Raw genomic sequence first — 23,844 nt, forward strand, 5'->3', positions numbered from 1 at the left:
TCCCAATGAAGACCATCTTTTTGTTTCCACAACTTACTGTAGCTGCACTTCAGGTACTAAAATGTCATGTGTAATTCTGTGTCACGTAGAGCTGCAATGAGTGGGTGATCAGAAATAAATGATATGCAACTCTTTTGATAAATCGATTAAAGTTGCTGAAAGTATTATTTTTGAAGTGGTCAAAAAGCTCCATCAATTGTAGAAAACAGAAAAACTTTATTTGACTGACAAATTTTGGCTTGATGACCCTGATGAAGGCTACAAGCCGACCCATTTAGATCAAATCATTTTTTTAAGTAAAAAAGCACAAACAGTCTCCTGTTCCAACTTGTCAAATGTGGTACATTTCAGTTTTTCTATGTCTGACACTTTTTTGAACAACTGTTAACATGCCATAACAAATAAAAATCAAGTAAACTCAGTAAACTTTGAATTGAATTCTGTTTTTTATCGACATTTTACCCAGTGTCACAACCGTTTTGAAATCAGGATTCCAATATAATACAACTGAAAACTGTATATCAACAGGATAGATACATCTGTGGTAACAGTAATACAAAATACCTGGGGGTTCACACATTTTTATAACCTTTATCGTTATATTGTCAAGCCCTGCTGCTAATTTCCTGATACTACGGTCAGTAATATGGTGTAATGTCTACAGTCTGTGAAAAGTTGTATTAAAGCATGGCCAGAAGCATTGAAAATCCAGTGAATATCTATTTAGCGACAGTGAATTCAGTTTTCTCTTCTCCATATAACAAAGTCAAAGATCAAACCGCTGCTGCTGAATGCTTTCTCACACTTCCTACATCTGATTTGAAAGTCTGTGAGCTGTGATAGTGCAGCTGATTTGTTGTGTTGTTATAATGTCCTCTGGAAACCTCTGACTTCCAAACCTTGGTCGTCTGCCGCTGCTGAATATTATTTTCTCAATGCCGTGCCTCCTTATAGGGAGGTAGATTCCTGACAATGTGGCTTGTTAATGCAGCGCTGTCGGGCCACTGACCCTTAAGGTCCGATAGCTTCACATTAACAGCTAGAAAGCCTCTGAGCAGCCTGTGCTAATTTATCATGACCATGAAAACGATCACTGGGACTGTGGATTTCAGAGCTAAAGCCTGAAACGCGTTTGTCTGCCATTTAAAGTTTGCTGAAGGCTTAAACAATTATTTACAAGCAACATGTGATGTAACGTCTATCTTGGAGGGCATCGGAGCAAACATCCGATCCCTGGCGCTTCCACAGGGACGTGAGGAGTAATAGAAGCATCCGATTCAGCCAACAAAGGACAGAAGTGTTTATTTATTCCTCCGAGCTGAATCTACAGTGTCAGATTCACAGTTTGTCCAGCACAGCATGTACCAAGATCCTCGGCAACGAACCTATGCACTCTCACAAAGCCCCACTGGAAAACCACATGTCTAACCCAAATATGATGAATTATTCATCTGGAGGGGAAATACAAAAATCCCATTTGTTGGCTCTGGTTTGTTCGGAAAAAAACTCAACTCACCTCACCTCAGCAGCCAAAATGACTAATGTGCTTTCCCTCTGAATGTATTGTCTTTCTTTAGGGGAACAATACCTATATTATCTGGTGCGAGGTGGGAATAAAGCAGCAATTCAAAAGATCTCACCTTCCCGGGCCTGAAAAACACTCTGGTCAGTCCAAACTTGTAGTCCATCTCATTCAGCCCCAGAGCTTTGAATAAAGCCTGCAACACAAAAATGAAGTACATTGATAAACATTAAGAAGTGTCATAATAAAAATAAAAGCTTGGATCAGGGCCGGCGCTGAGGCCTGGAGGACTGACCTTGCAGAAGAGGCGGGGGTCGAGGCGGGTGAGTTTTGGAGGCATGTACTTCTGGTACATGTTGTAGAGCTCGTGGAAGGCGGCTCTGGACGGGAAACCACCCTGCATCAGGTCCAGCACCGACACCATACCTACAGAGGCAGGGAAGAGACACAGAACAGTTGATTGGACAGGAAGTTGAAGTTCGTTCAGTTGTCACTTCCTTGTGAGGCAGCTGGATTTGCGAGATCACATGATCGCAGCATCATTTGCCAGTCTACTTTTAATGTACATTCAACTTTGTCACTTTCTCTTTCTGTCTGCGCCGTCTGTCTGTGTTTATGTTGTCACGACTTCCCAGGCTGTTCTCCTTGACCTATCAAACCATTTTTGCTGATATCGACCCTCTGTAAACACAGACGAGTTGGCCTCTTTGAAACATTATCTTTCATCTCATTCTACTTTGAAAGCCTCAATCAAAGGGCTAATTTTCAGAGCTCTTTCATAGCAGACAGATGTTACCAATTGCCATTCAGTGTAAATGAACCATAGATGCAGCAGAGTTTGTAACTGTCATTAAGTTACGACAAAACTCGTTTAACATGAAGTGTTTTTATGTCATGATGTCACTCCCCTGCACATCATTGAGTGCGGTTTCAAATAATTATACAACCATTAAAGTCACAGAGTATAAAGATGAAGTACAGGACATAGTCCTAAATACAGCTGCTGTATCTTGAATTAACTTCCACATCGGGAGGTGGAGGAGTTTCCAACTACAAGGCTGCCAAACGTGTGATTGCAGTTCAAGTCTGCATTGCGGCATTTGTAAGCATGACACCACGGGATATTTTTAAGGAACGCTGGGGACAGTTTAAGTCGTGTTTATGGTAAACAAAACCAGATATCTTTCATAGGAAGTCGGGCCATCTCCAGTCGTGTTTGTTGGGACAGAAGCTGGTGTTTTGAAGGAGACCTCGGGACATTTCCAGCCTTGATTGTGTGCGACCAAAACAGATATTTGAAACAAACCATGACGTTTTCCTAAGCCTGACCTAGTGGTTTTTGTGCCTAAACCTAACCAGAGCATAAGCACAGCGTTGTGACGAGAAAGAAATAGAAAATTCAACCTCAACAAACGTAAAGTTGCAGCATAACGAAATGTAGACGAGACTTCATGTTCATAGTTTGCGTACACTCCCAGAAATTCAGTAATAAGATGTTTTCAGTCAAGTGTTTGCTTTTGGGAGGTAACCAGGCTCAACCTCCTCATTGCATTTAATCTTGCGATAGCTGTGTTAAACCAACAGAGCAACACAAACTCACAGCCCAACATTCACACAGCCACGTTGGTCACCAGGCTAAAAAAATTCTGTATGTGATTTCAATTCTGTGGAGAGAAAAGTGGAAAACATTTCATTCCACTGAACATTACAACTTTCTCTTGTAATATAACTTTCCTATTGTGAAAGCAGATAAAATTGAAATCCTGTTTGTAGCCCCAAAGCTGCACATGACTCATATCAGACCTACAAGTGTAATTGCTTTACAGTTTCCCAAAGGACACGTTAAAAAAAAGCTTTATGTCACCCCTACTCGCGGTATCTTCCTCAACAAATACCAATTACATCAAGGCAATTTTCCAAAGTGTGCATGTTCACCTCAGAGCCCTTTTCAGGAGCCGAGACTCAAACCAGATCCATAAAAACTTCACTGCAAGAAAAATTCAGCTTCTTCAAGCCGAGTGAGTCATGAACATTTTATCCCTGTGTTAGTCTCCCTCCACTGGTACCCTCTGAAATCACTCACTGGTTATTAAGTCCTACTTCTAACTTACAAGGTATTACACAGCTTCAATATGCCACTGATTTACTTAAGCCCTCTAAGCCTGTCTGTGCTTTCTGCTCAAAAGAACAAGCTCAATGCAGCCCCGGTCAAAGAATCCAGTCCAGTCTGACTCACGATTAAATCTACATCTCATTTTCAAGCTCCAAACTTCTTTTTGTGTGCTTTTTCTTATACTTGGTTTGTTCAGGTTTCCAGAACATCTCAGAATAAGTGTTAAAACTTTATTTGAATTGGAAATACTGCAGAATCCTGGATCTTATTAGAATTTTTTGGGCCATTAACCAATATCGATGCCGAGATATAAAGACTAGGACTGGGAACTGTTCAATTTTGGTGCAGAGATGAGACCTGAGTTTGGTCCAGCATGACTAAACAGTTGTTGATGTACTTAATAACACAAAATCCTTTGTAAAATTATAAGTGAAGTCATTTTTTTATTCTATTATTTGATCCTGGTTATGGTTTATGGTGTTCAACTGTAGTTTTTTTCTACCATTTTCCAACGAGAATCAGGTAATACTGCTGTGGAGACCACAAAACAACAGGACTGTGAGTCTACAGACATGCTAATGCTAAAAGAGCTAACATCAGCATGCTAACATGCAAACGGTGACTAATATGTTGATATTAAGAAGGAGGGGTGTAACATTACATGAACTTGTCAAGGACAGTGTGTTGGTGTTGACACTGCCAGATGGGAAATGTTGAACTATCGTACCAGAGGCTTAAAATGATCATATTTTTCCAATGAAATCTATAATTGTTGCATCCCTATACAAAATTGAGAAGATTTGGGCTTTAAAAAAATGACCATTTAAGATTTCAAGCCCCAGTCAGTGTTCTGCTGATATCTTCTCGGTACATTTCCGCTCCACTAAGCTACAGAACCTTTTGTACAGTGATTTCCAATTTAATGCTCACTTGAGCCACTAATCATCAATCAGACAGGAGGTGCGCAGTATAAAGCCTTTTCCAAAGTGAATTAAAGTTATTTCACCCTCACGGCTCTGAGGTGATCTCTTGAATCTGAAAATGGCCACTTCATACGGAAAAAGAAGCTTTTATTGAGTTTATCACTCAAATATTTCATAAAATCTAACGTCAACATGTTTTTATTTTGTCAACCAACACCTGAGACTACCTACTACTACCCCTTTACCGTAATAGGTTTTCATATTGTAAGTTACGGCCTGTTCGGCTGCTGAACATCTATTTTGGAGCTAACCATGTCATATTGGTACACAGAGGCCTCCCCCGTCTAATCCAAACTATCAACGCTTCGATTCCCAGTCCAATAAAACTGATAAAGAGCTTGCCGTGCTGCTGTATCAGAACAGGCCATCGCCGAGTTTGTGTGGATGAAAGCAAAAATCGGACTCTCTGAGGATATTAAAGCCGAGCTCATAATTTCTTTTCTTCCAGACCTGAGGGGAGGGAGCGGAGTATCTCTGGCCTTTTTGGGTTTGGGGAATAGGAAAAGTTTAAGGGAACGGTTCTTAAGTCAAAAAGTAAGATTACAAGACAGGACACAGGAAATAAAGGCAGCCAAGTAATTTGGAAGAGAACAAACATGTTATCTGCAGGTTTCTACAGGGAATTCACCAAGTCAAATTTAGGACTTTTTTTCAAAACATATAGGAACAGTTCACACAAAAATTAATATTCAGTCATTATTTGGATCAATATGTTTTGTGTGTTTATTCATCAAATTTGATGGTCTGTTTTTTATATTTATGACAAAATTTAAATACTTTTGTCAAATAAATATAATAAATACATGTAGCTTAGGTTTTAGAGATTCAAGAGATATCAAGCATTTGAAGATGCTCCAAGAAATGACATCAGCAGAATTTGCAAAAAAACCCCAAAAACAACTAAAAACTATATAGGCAGACCATCTCCATTGCAGAGTTCAAATGTTTAATTAAATCAAAACGGTATGGACCGGGATAATCATCAGAAAATGGAAGAATTAGCTAGTTAATGAAATTTAAGGTGGATTACGTTTTTGGTCGTCGCTGGTCTGAGCCCCACCTCTCACACATGGAGGTATTACATGTTCATGGGAGCGTTCTCTAGTGTGCAGACCTATTTTTGTATTTTCAGCACTGAGAGTTTAACATGCTTGAATGTGCACGCTGTACTTTTTTAAAAGTGTCACTTGCCCATTGTGAGATAATGAGCTTCTTAGCTGCTGTGGCTGCAGGTCTGATGGATCTCACTGAAACTCCACAAAGAGCCTCCTGCAGCACAATCTACTGTCACAACAATCCAGCTTTAATGTTACTGCAGCTGTGTGACGTCTTCCAACAGAAGAAACAGAACATATTTCACTCTTTGAATACCTTCTCAGGTCTTTTTTTTGTTTTGTTTTTAATAAAGGAACCCTGGTTGAATTTAAAATGTTGAGTGATTCTTTATATTTATGGCATGAGTAGGTACAGCAGTGGGTGTTTTAACTCTAGATTTAATTTAAAATATGAAAAAGTATAAGCACTGTTTTATTAAATACAATCCATAAAGCAATATAATCATTTTTAATTTGATGGAGATGTAATGTGTTCTCTGCATTTCTGAATACGACAGAATCTCTACTTTTCTTATTAAATATCAAAGAAACTGCAGCTCAAGCCTTTTTATGTCAACTCTGAGTACACACAAAGAGAGTGGCTTTAACAATGTTTTATGGATTGTTTTTTCTACAAACAGTATTTTCTTCAGGACTTTTCGTTTTATCAATGTGATCTGTAAACTGTGAACTGTTGATATATTCAAAATGATTAAAAAGACAGTTCTGCTCTTAAATCTGCTGCATCACCTCTGTCCTTCATGACATGTGTTGAACTTTGGTTCTATTTTTCCTGCAGGTACGTTTTAGAAACAACATCTTTGTTCGTTTTAGATGGCAAGTCACCGCCGATGTGCTCTGTCCCTGTTTGTCCTTGGTTCTTTATCTTTCTGTTTCTTAAAGATGTTTGTTGCCATCTTCTATTTATTCACAGTTTTACATTCACCAGTGAAGACACTGCACACAAAACTTGCATTTTACTAAATAACAGCTCATTAAATTGGAAGAGACATAGAAAAACAGGATGTACTGATGGAAGATCTGTTAAACAAGCTGAACTGAAAGATTATAAACCAGGGACGATGAGAGCACAGCAGCTGCCTACATGTTCTTGATCCAACCTAGGACTACTGTACTCTACTGTAATTGAACAGTAAATTACAGGCTAATAATTGCAGTAAATTTACAGCAGTATACTGTAATTATTTTACAGTAATATAGATGGAAATCACTGAAATACATTGTGTTTCTACAGTGACACAATTTTACTGTGAAGATACAGTATTTTGATGTAAAATTTAGAGGTCGACCAATAGTGGAATTGGTAGAAGGGGTGTCGATCGAATTGGCCTGGCCAATTATAACATTCTATATTAAATTTTTTCTGATTATTCTTATCAGTGTTTTTATTATCTGATTGTTGAATGAATAAATTAATTTAAACATGCGCTCATTAGGCTTTGTCGCAGCATTTAACCTGAAACGTAACTTGTAACTAAAGTTATTAAATTGATGTAGTGGGAAAAAATTACAATATTTGCCTCCAAAATGTAGCGGAGTGAAAGTATAAAGTACCTCAAAATTGCACTTATGTACAGTACTTGAGTAAATGTACTTACTAGTTACATTCCATTAATATAAATATAATTTCTTGGAGAAAGGCCTGAAACTGTAGGAGAGATAAACATCCCCGATTCAGGTAAAACATAAAGTCTCATGTAGAAAGTGCCACTGACCGGAGCACTGCAGCTGAGAGAGAATCTGAGCTCCTTCAAACTGGTGGCTGACCATCTTTAGGTTCGGCTTAATGCAGCGGATGAAGCTGGAGCCCTGCAGGAGAGAAGGAGGGATACATAGAGAGAGAAGGGACAGAAACAGAAATCATTATAATAACAGCAGGAAACACAGACCCAATAACAAATCCATCACATTCATGACTCAGGACATGATGTTCTGTTCCTCTCAGGGGTAACAGAAACTGTAGGTGTCTCTTATGAGATGTAAGGAGCTGTATCATTTCTGCAGCTGTGACATGAAATCAGCACATTGTAAAGAGAGAAGAAGAAGAAACACTGACCGTGCTGCGGAGCTTTTCCAGAAGAATATTCAGCTGCATCTAAAGAAATAAAGAGAGACAAAGTGTGATCAAAAGAATGTAGATCGGACTTTAAGCTTCTGTAAACCTCAACGTACTGAGCTCCTGTACAAACTGAAATCGGGTTCATCTAGGTTGTTAGTTTTATTTAGTCATGTCAGACATCCTCCACAGGACTACAAGACACAGCTGTTCATCAAACATATAGAATAAATAAAATGGAAAATGGAAAATAAAATGGAAAAATAAATAATATGGAAAATTCCAAATAATTTGTGCACCAAAAAAGAAAAGAAAAAAGTAATGTAACACCTCTAAAGTTTATCCTGATGAAGGGGTTCTTTCCTCATTTCGCAAACCTCCTTGACGTACTTGGCTAACATAAAGGTGCTCTCACACTATTCCACTGATCAACAGGTGGAGGTAACACCAGGAAACACAGTAAAGCACCAACAAAGGCAGTAAAGAAGACGACTTTTAACAAGTCAACATAGATGTAAACCAGTTGCTATTAACCTTTTCGAGTCATGACCACCCAGAGAAATCAGTTTGGCTGCTGCTACTACCTACCTACCTACCTACCTACCTATCGCTGTTATAGGCAAGGCAGCTCTTTCACTGTTTTTGTTGGTGTTTGCAGTTGAAGGTAATTGGGAAATTTGGTTTGGTATATAGTGGTGAAAAGTTTGGGAACCTCTGATGTAGACAACACAGGATTTAAAATACTTTTATAAAATCTACTCTGTAAAAGGTTTTAAATGAGGAAAAACTTTTAAAATGTCGATCCCATTCTTTGACATTTATATCTTTACTTTCTTTTTAGTTAAAATAACTTACTTGATCATGGAGGTGTCTGGAGGCCAGCAGCCTAACTAGCCATTTCCCATTGATAAATATATGTTACTATGGCTAATTTCAATTTTTTGTGTAATCTGCTCTAATTATTGCAAAAAAAAAAGCCAATCTAATCACTGATGGTCTCATTCACTTATGTGGGAATTCTGAATAAAATCAATGCGTAATATAAATACCAAAAGTATTTTTGTCATTTATGCTGTTGTTTCTATTTGTAGTGGTTCTAAACAGTCCTTGTTGTGAACACAACAGGGAAACTCTCAACTAGATATGATCTAATTTCCTCAGATATAAAGTCACAGACATGCATGATTAAGAGTCAAGGTCGAAATCTCCTGATCTGTAATGATGTATATCTTCTCTGGATCCAAAAGCCGAGCACACTCTGGCCAACAGTCCACCTGCTGTGGCAGTGCCAGACTTTAAATGTGTTATTGTATTACTGTCTGGAACAAGAGGCAACAATTAATCTGAGACTGTTGAGCTTCACAGTAGCCGAAGATGTTGCTGAGGTGGACAAATGAAGGATGAGAGGGAGAAAAGAGTTTGTCCCTGATAAGCTTTCGTAAAGAAAAGCATTTCAGTTTGGTATGCATTAGCAAGAATCCTCCTCCTCTGCAGGCAGTCGCAGGTCAAGACGGATTAATTCTTCACATTTGATGGGACTCACTTGGAATAGCAGCAGGGCAGAGTGTCTGATAAGCAAATTTTCATAAATTTGCACCATCAACATCTTTGCTCAATGGCTGAACAGCCAAAGAGTTTTCATTTAAAGCGTTTTGTTTTTTCAGGCTCAGAGGCCCAGCCGGGTGGAGTTTCTGATAAGTTTTTGTCTTTGTACATTTTCCAGAATATGCATTTTAATTTCACCACCATCACAAAAAACTTGCTTCTTTCATCAAACTCGTGTATTATTGATGAATCATCAATATTTCAACACAAGTGGACAAATCATCATTCTTCACCCCATGACTTCCTCTCATTATCGGTAAGTTATGGTGTTGTTGTTGCATTATTTAAGCTCCTTCTAGCAAATTATTTCAAGCAAATGTGGACCTGAGGAGCATCTGTGTTATGCAAATGTAAATACATGTAAATGTAAAGAAAATGTATATGAATTAGGGAGAATAATGGAGGAGCGTACAGTGAAGTAACGCAGTGATTAAAGTGACAGATAATGAGGAGGAAACGCAGTGGCTACTATTAGCATGACAACAGTGTGCTCGTTTGCCCCGGCTAATCTGACTATATAATCATATCTGCGTCCCGTGGCTGAAGTTCTAACCATAGAAGAAGAAATCTGATATGTTTCTCATATTTCTCAGTGACCTCTTAAGATCAAACTCCCAGGAAACAGTTCTGGGCTGTGAGGCGGTTTTGGCGTGATGCACACTAGCCCAAAAAGACTTCAATAGTCAATAGGAAAGGAGAAGCCGTTAAACAATGAATACGTCTTTCTGAGCATCAAAAAACGCCCAGAAATTTGATTCAAGGCTAGAAAGCTGCATCATTTTACCATTTCACCCCCATTCATGTGCCAACAGGAGGTCTACTGGAATGATATATGGGCTTAAAAACATGGAAGCCTGAGGAGATTTTTTCCACTAATGCATCCAGTGTGCAAGTTTAATGATAATAAATGAGCCGCCATCTTTAGACGTGGTATGCAGTTTTTCTATATACAGCCATTATTAAGGTACGTAGCCTTTGGAAGACCAGTTGACCAAACCTTCCACTCTAATCTCACAGGGATAAGACTGAAGGTGCATTCCGGCCTCATTTTTAGTGTTGTAATATGAAATATTACTCTGGTAAAAGTAAAGTCAGCCATAAGAATAGCACTATAGTAGGGCTTAAAACATTATCGCATATTTTTAGGCCATATCACGATATACGATATATACCTTGATATTTTGAAATCCTCTCAAAAGCATAAATGTAGGACTGGGCCAAAAAAATGAAATATCACAATATTTTGGCCAAATAGACATAGACAGATATTGTAATAATACTGTGGGGATGGTACTTTAAAAAAATATGAACACAATGAGATTTTTATGGTCAACAATCATCAGTAATCTAAGATGATATATAGTTTCATATCACGATAATGACAAGGCCAGCCCTACAGTATAGTAAAAGTCTTAAAATATCTGATATTAAATGTACTTAAATATCAAAAGTTGATGTAAAACTAAACTGCGCATACATTTACATGTATGTTTATACTGTTAACTATGGGTTGCCTGGCTATATATTCAGCATTTTTTAATTATTTTTTTGATTAGTTGGAATAAGTGTTTTTTAAAAAGACGATTAAATAAAGTAGTTTAAAAATGCTCTACCTTGGCTCTTATGCAGTACGCAATCTTCCAACTAGCTAGTAACTTAAGTTATCAAATAAATGCAGTGGAGTAAAAAGGACAATATTTGCCTCCAAAATGTAGTGTAGCAGAAAATGGAGATATTCAAGTACAGTACGAGAACCTCACAATTGTACTTAGTTACATTCCATTACTGCTCTTTGTCTACTCATAAAGTCCCAAAAATGCCATGTTTACCATCAGGAGGTTGCCCTCAATCTGCTGAAAGAATTGCTAACAGCTGTGGTCAAATCTGGCAAGACTGACGATGTTTTACGTTGTACAACAGACCCCATTGAGCCATGACATTAATGGTAAATATGTTAATTTATACCTTAGTAACAGCTGTATTCTAAAAATGGTGTAAGAGGATAAGTCAGAGGGTTCAAACAACGGTAACAACGTGATTTTAAATCTGGTTCTAGTGAGGGCTAATCTGGTGGAAAAGGGCACAGAGTTACGAACCAGCGAAGGCAGTGAAGAAGATGCTAGCAAGTAAACATTAAACATTATGTTATCACTGACATAGCTACCTCTTATCTGTAACAGCCTACATGTAGTGATAAAAGACTTTGTTCAGACTGACGTCCATCTCTTTTTAAAGTTTTAATGTCTGTAAAAAACTACTGTGTGAAGCTGCCTTGTGTATATATGAATGAACTTTGGTTTAAAAGCACAATGTAACTTCTGGTGCTGGGTGTCTCTATTAAAATAACACATCAATTATACACAATTCTGTAGTTCATCTCTGATTAACTTGATTAAAACTTTTAATTTTTTTAAGTATAAACATGTGGGGTGATATCTGATGATCCAACATGATGCAGCAAATCTTGGGTTGTTCAGCTGTATAGGACACACTGGTTTTGTCTTTCACTTTCAGGCTAAATAGCGTTGACTTATCAGCCGTGTCTGGATGGGTTCTGTAATACGACACCCTGTTATGATGCATTCGCTCCCTGGATTGGGACAAAGTTACGCTGTCTGGTTCTAATGAAAACCTACAGGCCCTCCACGGCTCGCGACTCCCCTCCGTCAGTGCAGCCAGAAGGCAGCGTCGCCCATCACCTCGACTGACTCAGATTTATCACCGCTCATTTTCACCGTCCCCCTCTCCTCCACGCCCAAAGCTCTGTTCTTGTCTGCCTATTTGGATCCTCCTCAACACCTTTTGAACTTTAATCATAGCTCGGATAGAGAGATAGGAGACCCAGGGCAGAGGAGGCAGAGAACCCGCAGGATGGAGAGGCTTTCGCCAGACACGACAGGTAACAGAGCTCACAGGTAATAAGAACTCATTCTATGTCCAAATCCACCCTGAGACAAACTCTGTGCTTCAATATCCTCTCACATAACTGCTGAACATTTTCCGGTTTCATGACAGACAATATTTTAACTGATACGGTTTGTGTTTGATACGTTAGTTTGTTGTTTGGTTCTGTTTCCGCCTGTTTGTAAATTAACTCTTGGAATTGTTATGATCATGTGAGAACTTGGATGATTTCATTGTGTAAAAAAACTGTCACAGTCATATGTTGTGTTATATTTGCTGAGTTTATAAGAAGTCAATTTCCAGAGGAACCTTCATTTCAGAAATTTCACATTAATTTGACAACAAAAGCGTCAGAACTTTGGAGCAACACTATCTTTCTCAAATCCAGTGGCCTGCGCAACAAATATTGATGAAGTAGGCGTCAGCCACCATTAATACTGCCCTTTCCCTCTGTGTTCTTGATTGCAGGAGTCAAATTGGGTGTTTTCACTTGTTTTCTTGCCTTGTAATGACCCAATAACCACTGCTGAGTTATCATAGGAAGAACTTTGTTTGCAAATGGTTGAGAGCTGCTTCCTGACACACGGACTGAAATGTGCACATTGCTGTTTTTATTCCCCTCACATAGATCTACAAAAAAACATTTCTATCTGTATACATTTTAAAGTAGACTGTTGAAGGTTTTAGAGAATTTTTATGTTTCTAGGACAAAACTTCAAGAGCTTTTGAAGAAGTTTGGAGATTTTTTTGTGTTTATATTGCCAATGGAATTGCAGACCCCAGGTGGTTTAACCCTCAAAGACCCAGAACAATATTTTGGGCACCTGGCACTCCTGTATTTTTTATTCGCCCCCCTATTCTAGTAGTCAGCATCAAGTGTCATACATTATTTGATTCAGGAGAAGCTGAAGTTTCAGTCTGGCACATTTAAAGTCCAATTTTTACATTTGCTTTTTCTGAGAACGGATGAATTTACCAGAATTTTTTAAAAACGCCAGTCAAAATGTTAGGTTCTTTGAATACGAACCCTTTATGTCTACATCTGACCTTTCCTAAGCAAGTTCCAGCCATTTATTATCAAAATTATCCGCAGTGATTCTCAGTGAAAAACAGGCATAATCCTTTATTTCATTTACTGACCAAACGTTATTGAATCAGAACAGAAAGTGACTTCTTTCAGACAAATATATGATCCATTTAACATGAACAACAAAAACAGGTTGGCTACAGCAGTACCTCTTGGCCCAGAGGAGGAAACTACGTGGGTTTTCTTGACGAATCAATGCTGCAGAATGTGATGGTGTGATCAGGTTCACTGCAGAGCCCCTAAATGCCCAAACAAGACTTGTGGGATATAACTGAAGGCTAAGAAACTCTACTCCAGCAAAATGACAGCTCTGTCTCTGAATTATATTCTTTAATTTGACTAGATTACATTTCGAAGAACACATTAGCATTACTCAGTTTTTCTAAGCAACAAGACAACAAAACAAGTTATCTTGAGGCACCAACCCACAACACTCATACAGAAAACTGTAGCTGTGGTTGTTTTTGATGTTATATGCTGCCCTTGTGTGCTGCGCTTACAATACATGGCATGTAACAGCGATGACCCTCTACACTATTATTCTTTCTCCACATCTTTCCTGTGTATCTCTCTGACATCCACTTACATAAAAGTAAAAAAGCCCCCTAACTACAACTTTTAAAACAAAACTGTTCAGAAAAACTATCCTTATAAATAAAGACAGACACAATGCAGTGTTTTCATGAATGGAAGAACTTCTGCAGCAGTGATCTAACACTTCAGTGATCGACAGTGTCCGTACACTGTCAGCTAGGATCTGCGATGTATCACGCGCATATAAATCACGTCTCTGTACGTAGGAAAGGATGTTCGGACATCAAATACACCAGCGTTTCTGTGAATTCCATCAAATATTTCCCCACTGCCTGAGCTGTACTGTACACCTTCACTCCCTCGGGTTATGTGCTTTTTTGACTGAGTGGAGCCGAGCGCTCTGGTATTTGGCTCACCTTGCCTTTGGTTAGGTGACGCATATCAAGGTGAGATGCTGAGCTGGATGAGTCACAGTGGAGGAGAGTAAAAATCCCTCACTGACAACAAAGCAGCTGAACTCTCTGTTTTCCGAATGTACTCGGTGAGATTTTACAGAAAAGTGCTTTTTCTGTTCTGACATTAAGAATATTCTTTATACACGTCTTTGTGTTCCCATGAGTCGGAATTTCAGCCGACTGGGTGCTGGATTTGTGAGGCCAAAACCTACGCCGATATTCAAGAGTTTAACGTTGTTGATTTTTTAACAGAAACCAACATTTCAAAAGAATCCCTTGAATGCGGTTAGATTTTTAGACCACTTTTTCTTCAGATGCACAGCACTCCTGAGCGCCGACAGCTTAATTCTGACCAAAAGTCTGTCAGATCCTGTGCCGGCCAACAGCAGACGTGCTTGTTAAAGATGCTGCGTGTGGCGTTTCTAAGCCTCCGTAAATCATTGTCACATTACCTGTGATACCTTGACAAGGTGGTGTCATCAGTACAGATTTTGGCGAGAGTAGTTAAAGCAGATCTGGTATGACTTTGCAGAATGCAGATTTTGTGTCCTGCAGTGTATTTTTGGTCCCTTGTGTTCTTGTGTTTGTTAAAAATAGAAATACAGAACTACAGTTGTGTACCAAATGTATATTTTTCACAGAACAAACGGGTCCCTGTACCTGGTTGGTACTTTGTGATTTATCATTACAGTATTAATCTGTTTGCCATTGTAAATTTTGTTAGTGAACTTGAGGCTCAAAGTGCTGCCAGAACAGAAAAGACAATGAGAGCAGATCTGAAGGGAAGAGGACTTTTTGGCATTGAAATCTAATTGAAGTTTGAAGGGTTTATTTTTAAGCTCAAGAGAGGATTGCTGATGTCATTTATATCTGCAAAACTCTCAACTTCTCTCTCCAAATACATTTATGTTTTATTTTTTTCTCAAGACTTCAGGTTTCAATAAATAAACAAACAACTTCTAATAACCTATTGGTGATTTCAGATTCAAATGCCGCCACAGTGTGTGATTGTGGATGGCATGCCAGCAATCTGGAAGCAAAAGAGGCATGACTTGTAACACAAAAGTGTCACTGTGATGTTTTACAGAAGTGTCGGGCAGCGCTTTCTAAAATAAAATCCATAACATGGCAATAACTACTGCTTTAATACTTAAAAGCTACACCCATAAAAACATCTGAAAGCAACTGAAAAACGTTTCAGGTGGACACATTTTATTAATTCTGCCTGAAACTCACCTGCTGGTTTGTTTTTTACTCACCTTGAACTTGTTGCCGACACTGATGAAGCTGAGTTTTCCCGCCTTTTGCTTGACGTCTTTACTGTTGTTGGAGTTCTCAAAGAGCTCGCGAACAAAGCGGTCCTTGGACTCACTGACCAGACACTCCAGAGACATGTGCAGGGCGTCATTGTTCTTCTCCACAAACTTGGTCTGAGAGAGACATTTTCAAACAGAATCAGAAACATGATTTTCAGACTCCACGGGTTTGCTGCAGTGCTTGGTTGCTAACCCTGAAGGCCATCTTACCAAACAATTTCAAGTTTAAAATCCTATTTCTGTTTAAAATGTTCTTTTTTTTTAGGCTGTCCTTCCTGACTCATCCTTCCCCCGTTACCTCTGCACACTGCACAGGTGAAGAATAATAAACAAGACAGCAAATACCAGAAAAAACAAGATCTATAAAACATGCAGAAACAGATTTGAATTTAAAATGCTCTCTGAGCTATCTTGGGTCTATTTATCTGAATATAATCACATTTGAACGGTCACTTTCTTTCATGTTAAAAAGCTCTAGTTCATAGTGTTTCTTCAGTCCAGTGATCAAAGACAAAGAAATAAATAATTTAATGTGATATTATTTTAAAGATGGCTCCAGGAAAGCAGAGTGAAGACGCACCGTCTCGTAGCACACGGCTCCTGCAAAGTGTCTGATAATGAATCCTTCATCATCCCTCACGTTCCTGTGGACGGCCAGCTTAGACTTCCTGGGTACCTGAGGGACAAACACACACACACACACACACACACACACACACACACACACACACACACACACACACACACACACACACACACACACACACACACACACAGTTAATCGCATGTGCGCACACACACAATAAAACACTTAGACTCAGCAGAGTTCCTGAATATTTTCCATTTAAAATGACATGCTAATTCCCGGTCTTGTCAATCACTCCGGGCTGAAAATGAAGATTAAGAGTCACTGTTCAGTAATTTAACTGTCAGCTACACCACATCACTCTGAGGCTCAATGTTATTCTTCACTGAAACTTATTGTATTGGCCTGAATATGAGACAACCCTGATTATAAGACTTAAAAACCTTTTGCCTCATTTGTTTATGGATTATAAATATTGAAAAAAAAAAACAGAACAGAAATATTGTAGTTAACAAGTAGTGCAGTTGTTACTTTTGTATTATCGTAACATTCAGTGATAGTAATAGTCGTAATTAATTCAATTAAATTAAATGAAGAAAAACAATTTCATTTCATGTTTAGAGTTATATACGAGTAAATGTGACAAACTACAGACAGCTGGCCCTTTAATTAGAATTAAAGGCTAACATATTTGTTCCACCTGTTCTTGTTGCCCAGTCTTTTCATCACTATTGGCTCGATGCCCTTTCATTTTACTGGACATTAGCTAAACATCGGGGATGTGATGGTGCATTTAAAACTTGAGAGGTTTATTAGGAACAAGGGGATCTGCCAAAAGATTTTCTAGGTATATGGCAGCCATTTTTGGACAACTATGACTTGAAATTCCCTGCTAAAGACACTAAAATGTAGGGTTAGACAATTACAATTTAATTTAATGATAATCTCTGGATAGTGAAACAACCTATAATTTGTTTGTTTTTTTTGTATCATTGTTGTTTCTATTTTTCTATATACGTATATCTTGTCGATGTTGTTTGTGGTCTTGTAAATAGTAAGTTGTGCTTGAAATACACTTTTTTCTTTCTGTTATCAAGACATGCAGAGACTCTTGATTTTGTTCATTTTGTTGGTGTTATCCAACTGTAACCTAACCATCCTAATAAAATGAAAGTAAACAACCAGGGGTAACCAGACCCTGGAAAAAATAGTTCTTGTGAACTTGAAAGGAACAACATTCTTCTCATGTCTTAGCGTCACTCACAGTGAGGCGGAAGTGGTTCTTGTGTTTGTTGTGAACAGTGTCGGTAAAGTGCTGGTCGCTGGGTTGAGGTAGTCGGTTCTCTTCGTCCAGGATGTCTAGGATGCCGACCAGCTTCGCCTCCACCAGGTCTGCAAGGAAAGCATGACAAAAGCTGCACCGTTAATGAAACTGCTTTGGACTACCTGAGGCCACTGAGCAGCAAGACTAATTAAATCAAGGAGGGGTGATGGAGATGATTAAAAAGCTACATTAAAGTTCAAAGGCGTGAAGGTCATGATGATTTCTCATTCACCTGATCTGACTCTGAAGATGATGGAAGAGCGGGGATAATGTTACCTAAAGGCAATTATTATTATACATCAGTACAGTAAAGAAGTTTATTTTATCATTATGATTTTGAGAAAAGTCATTTCAAAGTCCAGCATCTGTGGTGTCAATACCTTTTAAGAAACTAGATCAAGAAAAATGAAAATATGAGTGTCTATAGAAGCTTATTCTGAGCAGAAAAAAGAAAAAGCAGTTCATTCTGCAGATTAACAGTAAACTTAATTGAGCAGCTCAATTTAAGGACATAATGAGCCTCCAACTGCTGTTTGGTGGAGCCTAATACAGCCGAGAAATTACTGTGTTTTGCCTTTGTCACTGGATTTCACTTTAGGAGTTCTCTTTTCATTTACCATACAAAGTGCTTTGAAATATACTTACATATGCATTGACTGAAGTATTACAAACATCAGTAAGTAGTAAAAAGGTCATTGCCACAGTGACCTGATATGATGCTAGTGAGGAACCAGCTAGAAACGGTGTCTGAGACTTACTATAAAAGAGCAGCCCCGACAGGAAGGAGAAGATGATTCACTCGAGTCTTTCTGAGTAATATTTCCTGACATGAAGAGCTCAGAGAGGCTGTTCGACTCCCCCTCACAAACTCCCACTAACAAGGCCAGAGGAGCCCTGAGCACAATGGATTCAGCTCTGACCAGCAGCCACATTAACTACTGAAAAACACCGGAAACATCCTCTCATCCCTTCATCTATCCCTTCATCCCTTCATCTACCCCCTCCACCAGCTCCCAGTTACAGGAAACAACGTGTACACAGACAGGAACAAAACTGATTCAACAGACTGTGATCTATTTTTATGAACAAGACTCTATAAGCTCAGAGAAAAGTGGATGGTGAACGAATAGATGAATACATTTGATAAACAATGCTTTATAAACTAAATCACTGAATTAATACATAATATGTAAGCTGAGGTGTTAGCTGAATGAGTGTGTGAATGAATTCAAACTGATTTACTCTATAAGCTGTAAACTGACTGACTGACTGAATGAATACATTAATCAAATTTAATCAAAATGCCTTTCATTAAAAACACCCTACACACTGATTGAAATTAAAAGAAAGGATGAATGAATGAATGAATGCACATTTGATGAACAATATTCTATCGCTATCAGTCATTCTGTTATACATGAACAATATTTGTTAAACAAAACTAATCTAGCTATGAATGAATGAATGAATGAATGAATGAATGAATGAATGAATGCACATTTTATGAACAATATTCTATCAGTCATTCTGATTATACCTGAACCAAATTTGTGGAATAAAACATGAATGAATGAATGTTGACAATTAAAATTGCCTTCTTGGACTTTGACAAATGTGATTTGGGGACTTTCATTTGTGGAATGTTCCATTACTTGCTAACTTTTGTTTTAATTTCTACTTTGTCTTGCATGCAGTCATGTCTCTACGCTCAGTACAAATCTAATTTTCTGCTACATCAGGTGTAATTTTAATGTTCATGTGGACAGAGTAGCCGCTGCTTTCACCACACACAACAGAAACCCAAACAAATACATTTTAGTAATCTACAGTTTCAAGTCAATGAACAGAGCTCATTGTAAACAGCCCGTGTTGGGCCGACAGCTGCCTCTCTCCAGCTGACTCTGCTGTTAGCATCTAATATTGATGCTATTTCACAGAGCTGGACATCAGCGAAAAGCATAATTAACCTCCCTCACCTCCAGTCACCTCACATCCATCTGCCTCCGTGTTTATGGAGTAATGAAGACACATTTCAGTATGGACAGGAGTTCACATGCTCTGGGGCTTCATCACTTTACACTTTATTTTGTCTGTCCATGAAACAGCGCAGAGGCTCCGGGGTCAAACTGTGGAGAGGCAGTTCTCGCAGAACTGAGGGCTCGGAGCCAGCAGCACATTAAGGCCAATAATGAGTAGCATGCTGCCGCTCATGGCTCATCATAAACTCAACCGCTTTCTCGTGTAGCTCAAGAAGGACCCCTGAAAATTGCAAATATGAATAATACAAAGCTCAACCAGCAGCAGCAGCTGTGAAAAACCTCAGGCAGAGACTTAGGAGTCATTCATGTGAAAGAGTATAAAAGCTGATACATACAGATATCTAACCGATCCATATTGCAATGCGGAAACAGTAATATAATGTTGAGAGTAAATCTAAAGCGTTGGCTATGAAGTTCAAGTCCAAAGTCAATATCTACAAGTTCAAGGTCAAGACTAAAAAGTACTAGAACAACACAGGAATATTGCGAGTCACATCTGAATATATGACAAGTCACGCATCAAGTCTTGAAAGCCCCAAGACTGAAAAGTTGATGATCAATTTCCAAGGTAACACCTTCAAGAGCGAAGTCAAGATAGGACAGTCAGTGAGTCAAGTCTCAAGTCATGGCAGGAGGATCCTAATTTCTGAACTTTAAGTCCCACAACAAGACAGAAAACTCGCAAGTCGAGACCAACAAGTCCTAATTAAAGACAGGAAAGTCTCAAATCTCGTCCCAGGTTAAGAACTAAGAAGAAGGACCCAAAACAAGACAGAGAAGTTCCAAGTGAAGTCAAAGTCAAGATCTACAAATCCCAGGTCAAGACCGAAAATTCAAGTCACTCACAAGTCTCAAGTCAATTTTCAAGTCAAGATCTGTAAAGCCCAAGTCAAGTCCCAAGTTGAGTCCAAAAAGACCACACAGTAAAGTTGTGAGTCACATTTGACGTTAGGACCTACAAGTCCCAAGTCAAGACTAGACCAGTTGAAAGTCAAAACCAGCAAGCCTAAAGTCAGGACTGGGAAGTCACAAGTCAAGTCTCAAGTCAAGACCAACAAGTCCCAATTAAAGACAGGAAAGTCAAAAGCCAAATCCCAAGTTAAGAACTACAAGACCCAAAACAAAAAAAGACAAAAGTCAATAGTCCCAAGTCAAGACAATAGTTGTAAGTCAAGTCACACACACAAGTCAAGTTCTGAGTCAAGACCTACAAGTCCCATGTCAGGTCCCAAGTCAAAACCATAATGTCAACACAGGGAAATCGTGAGTCACATCAGAAGACAGGACGTAAAAGTCCTACATCAAGAAAGGACAGCCCCAAGTCCGTTCCAAAGTTAAGACAGAAGAGAGGGAAGTCAAGTTCCAAGGTAAGACTTTAAAGTCCCACATCAAGCCCTCAGTCATGTCCGAAGTCAAGAGGAGAAAGTCAAAAGTCAAGTTCCACGTTCAGATCTTCAAGTCCCACAGCAAGACAGGAAAGTCACAAGTCAAGACCCACAATTCCAACATCAAGTCCCAAACCAAAGTGAACAAGTCCCATGTCAAGGTATGACCTACAAGTCCCATGTCAGGTCCCAAGTCAAAACCATAATGTCAACACAGGGAAATCGTGAGTCACATCAGAAGACAGGACGTAAAAGTCCTACATCAAGAAAGGACAGCCCCAAGTCCGTTCCAAAGTTAAGACAGAAGAGAGGGAAGTCAAGTTCCAAGGTAAGACTTTAAAGTCCCACATCAAGCCCTCAGTCATGTCCGAAGTCAAGAGGAGAAAGTCAAAAGTCAAGTTCCACGTTCAGATCTTCAAGTCCCACAGCAAGACAGGAAAGTCACAAGTCAAGACCCACAATTCCAACATCAAGTCCCAAACCAAAGTGAACAAGTCCCATGTCAAGGTATGACCTACAAGTCCTATGTTATGACAGAGAAGTCCAAGTCAAGACCCAAGCTAGAACTACAAGTCTCCCAAAACTAGAAAGTCACATCTAGAAAAGATAGTCATTCACTCTGAAATGTTGATATCAGGAAGCAACTCATAATTTAGTCAGGCCACCCCCAGGAGTGGCTCGAGCAAATGGATTTAAATCTGTCTTCAATGATTCTTGGATGCCTTTACACTTTACTGTCACTGCATGAAATACTGCCCCTATAAATGGGGTCTTCTTCCCTCCCAAAATGCAAGAGCCTCCATTTTGTCTCAAAAATCTCAACAGGTCATTTATTACTCTGAGAATTCTTGTATTTGCACAGCACTTTCCAGAAGGACACATATTTCTCCTTTTTATTCTGTACATGTCGCCACACATTCTGATAGCTACAGGTAGAAAGGTTTTATGATGCATCATGTCTGGCACTGCAGGTGCTAAATTCAGACTCCAGCCAAGAAAAATAGCCCTGTATAAATGTGATGTCTAACCAGTTAGTTTAGAGTAAGTGTATTTCCATCAACTTGAGATGATAAATTCAATATTCTGAAATATGTTGAATGCTTCTAAACATTCAAGCACCATCTGGATATTTGAAATGGAATGTGAACTATTGACACCACCAGTTTTACCTAAAAAATCTGAACTTCATCATTTGAATATGAATCTGTTAAGTTAGGGATGAGTACACCCAGCTTTATGTGTTTCCTTCCATTGGGTCTTGTTATGTACATTATGCTCTCCACATGGGTTAAAAATATTAATATAAAAAATATTAAACACCTTTGCAGAGGAACACTCTGAACTCAACATAATAAATATAGACGACGAGCAATGGGAGCTGCTCTGAATGCACCATCACGAGTGCAGAGTGATGAGTGGCTTCTTCATACCTATGCAGTCCTGATTGTCGACATAGTGAACCTCGTTGACTCCGAGCCCCTCCTTCTGGTACAGCTCTTGCTCCTGGAATGCAAACGAGATATTTCTAATGAGAATCCATAACGATATTCGCAGCATGTATGGCATTCGTCTAATGAGGACAGGGACAACACTGTGGTTCAGCCTGGAGGGCATTATAGCTCTCTCACAAATGGCACTTAGACCGAGCTTTCTGCTATTACACTTTCATGCAAAATGAGTTTCTTAAGGTTAAGGCTCTTATGCTGGATGTTGCTAACAGATGTTTGGGTGCCAACACCTCCGTCTGTAAATGAGGAGTTTTAAGGTCAAATGAGACATCTAACATTTCTTACAAAATGGTAGTCTAACAAGATCCAAAATATCCTTTAAGATGCCCTTTTCTGAGGTAGTTTAACAATGCTTTTGTTCTAAGAAGTCTTTCAACAAAGTTCAAACAGATTTGGCTTTAATTCTGCAGATAGATTGTCTGATTTTATTTTGTTATAGATCCAAAACCTTCGTTCAAGCTACTGAAGAGCGATTACACAAATTTTCAACAGTGACATTGCAGACCCAAAGGTCACCAGCTGCACAGCATTTCTTTCACAATTTATTTTGTCAAAAGCACTCCAAACAACAATAAACCATTATGGAGGCTGCAGCTCGACAAGGTCACAGACTGTTGAGCGTTGGCGGAGGTTTAAGCACTCAAGTGCTTTCGAGTTCATTATGTGAAGACCCCGACTTACAAAAAATTATATATCGAGCAGCATCATTATTTTCCCAAACAGAAATGTTGTGTTTTTTGAACATTGTAGACTTGGCCGGCATCAGTTTTCATCTCGACTGTCGCTAATGGTTGTTTGGGTGCTGAAGATGTCTCTGCTGGTGTTACAAAGTTTACTGAAAGCAACAGAAAACTTTCTACATCATGTTTCTGCAGCTGTTTCTTTTCTAAAAGGTGTTTTTAAGAGAAACACATTCTCAGGTCGTAACCACCCAGGTGTTTTTACTTTTTATTTACATTTTTTCTGGACATAAACAGTAATCATCACAAAGCACATTTCAAAAATGAAAAATCATGTTTTTGATTGAAAGTTTAGATTTTATGTTTTGATGTGTTTGGGCTTTCAGAAATCCATACTTCATCTTAAAAATGAGACACCCGCAATTTGAAAATATGGCACTTGCTCTTAGAAAATAAGTGTTTATAATGAGAAAAGCACTCTCAGTATAAATAAAAGTCCCGAGTCATTCCAAGATGTTGGCTTTGATTTGCAGGTGTTTGTAAGTGCTGCCTAATGGAACTGAGGTTGTTGACTTAGGTCCCCCCTCCCCCCTAATGGTAACAGAGCTTCGATTTTTAGAATGAAACGACTC

General features: G+C 38.8%; 1 protein-coding gene across 3 annotated transcripts in view; it reads right to left on the reverse strand.

Moving 5' to 3' along the window:
* Positions 1 to 23,844, reverse strand: part of myo6a (myosin VIa) — a 148,156-nt gene that overhangs the window by 42,479 nt on the left and 81,833 nt on the right. For all 3 annotated transcript variants that reach the window (XM_073493304.1, XM_073493303.1, XM_073493302.1), the window contains exons 15-22: positions 22,455 to 22,527; positions 17,541 to 17,668; positions 16,271 to 16,366; positions 15,634 to 15,804; positions 7,790 to 7,828; positions 7,449 to 7,542; positions 1,818 to 1,948; positions 1,641 to 1,718 (exon numbers count right to left, since the gene is read on the reverse strand). In XM_073493304.1, the coding sequence (XP_073349405.1) occupies positions 1,641 to 1,718; positions 1,818 to 1,948; positions 7,449 to 7,542; positions 7,790 to 7,828; positions 15,634 to 15,804; positions 16,271 to 16,366; positions 17,541 to 17,668; positions 22,455 to 22,527 (810 nt within the window). The remainder of the gene's footprint in view (positions 1 to 1,640; positions 1,719 to 1,817; positions 1,949 to 7,448; positions 7,543 to 7,789; positions 7,829 to 15,633; positions 15,805 to 16,270; positions 16,367 to 17,540; positions 17,669 to 22,454; positions 22,528 to 23,844) is intronic.

Source organism: Pagrus major, chromosome 22 (genome assembly GCF_040436345.1).
Source record: "Pagrus major chromosome 22, Pma_NU_1.0".
In the NCBI taxonomy this organism is placed as follows: domain Eukaryota; kingdom Metazoa; phylum Chordata; class Actinopteri; order Spariformes; family Sparidae; genus Pagrus; species Pagrus major.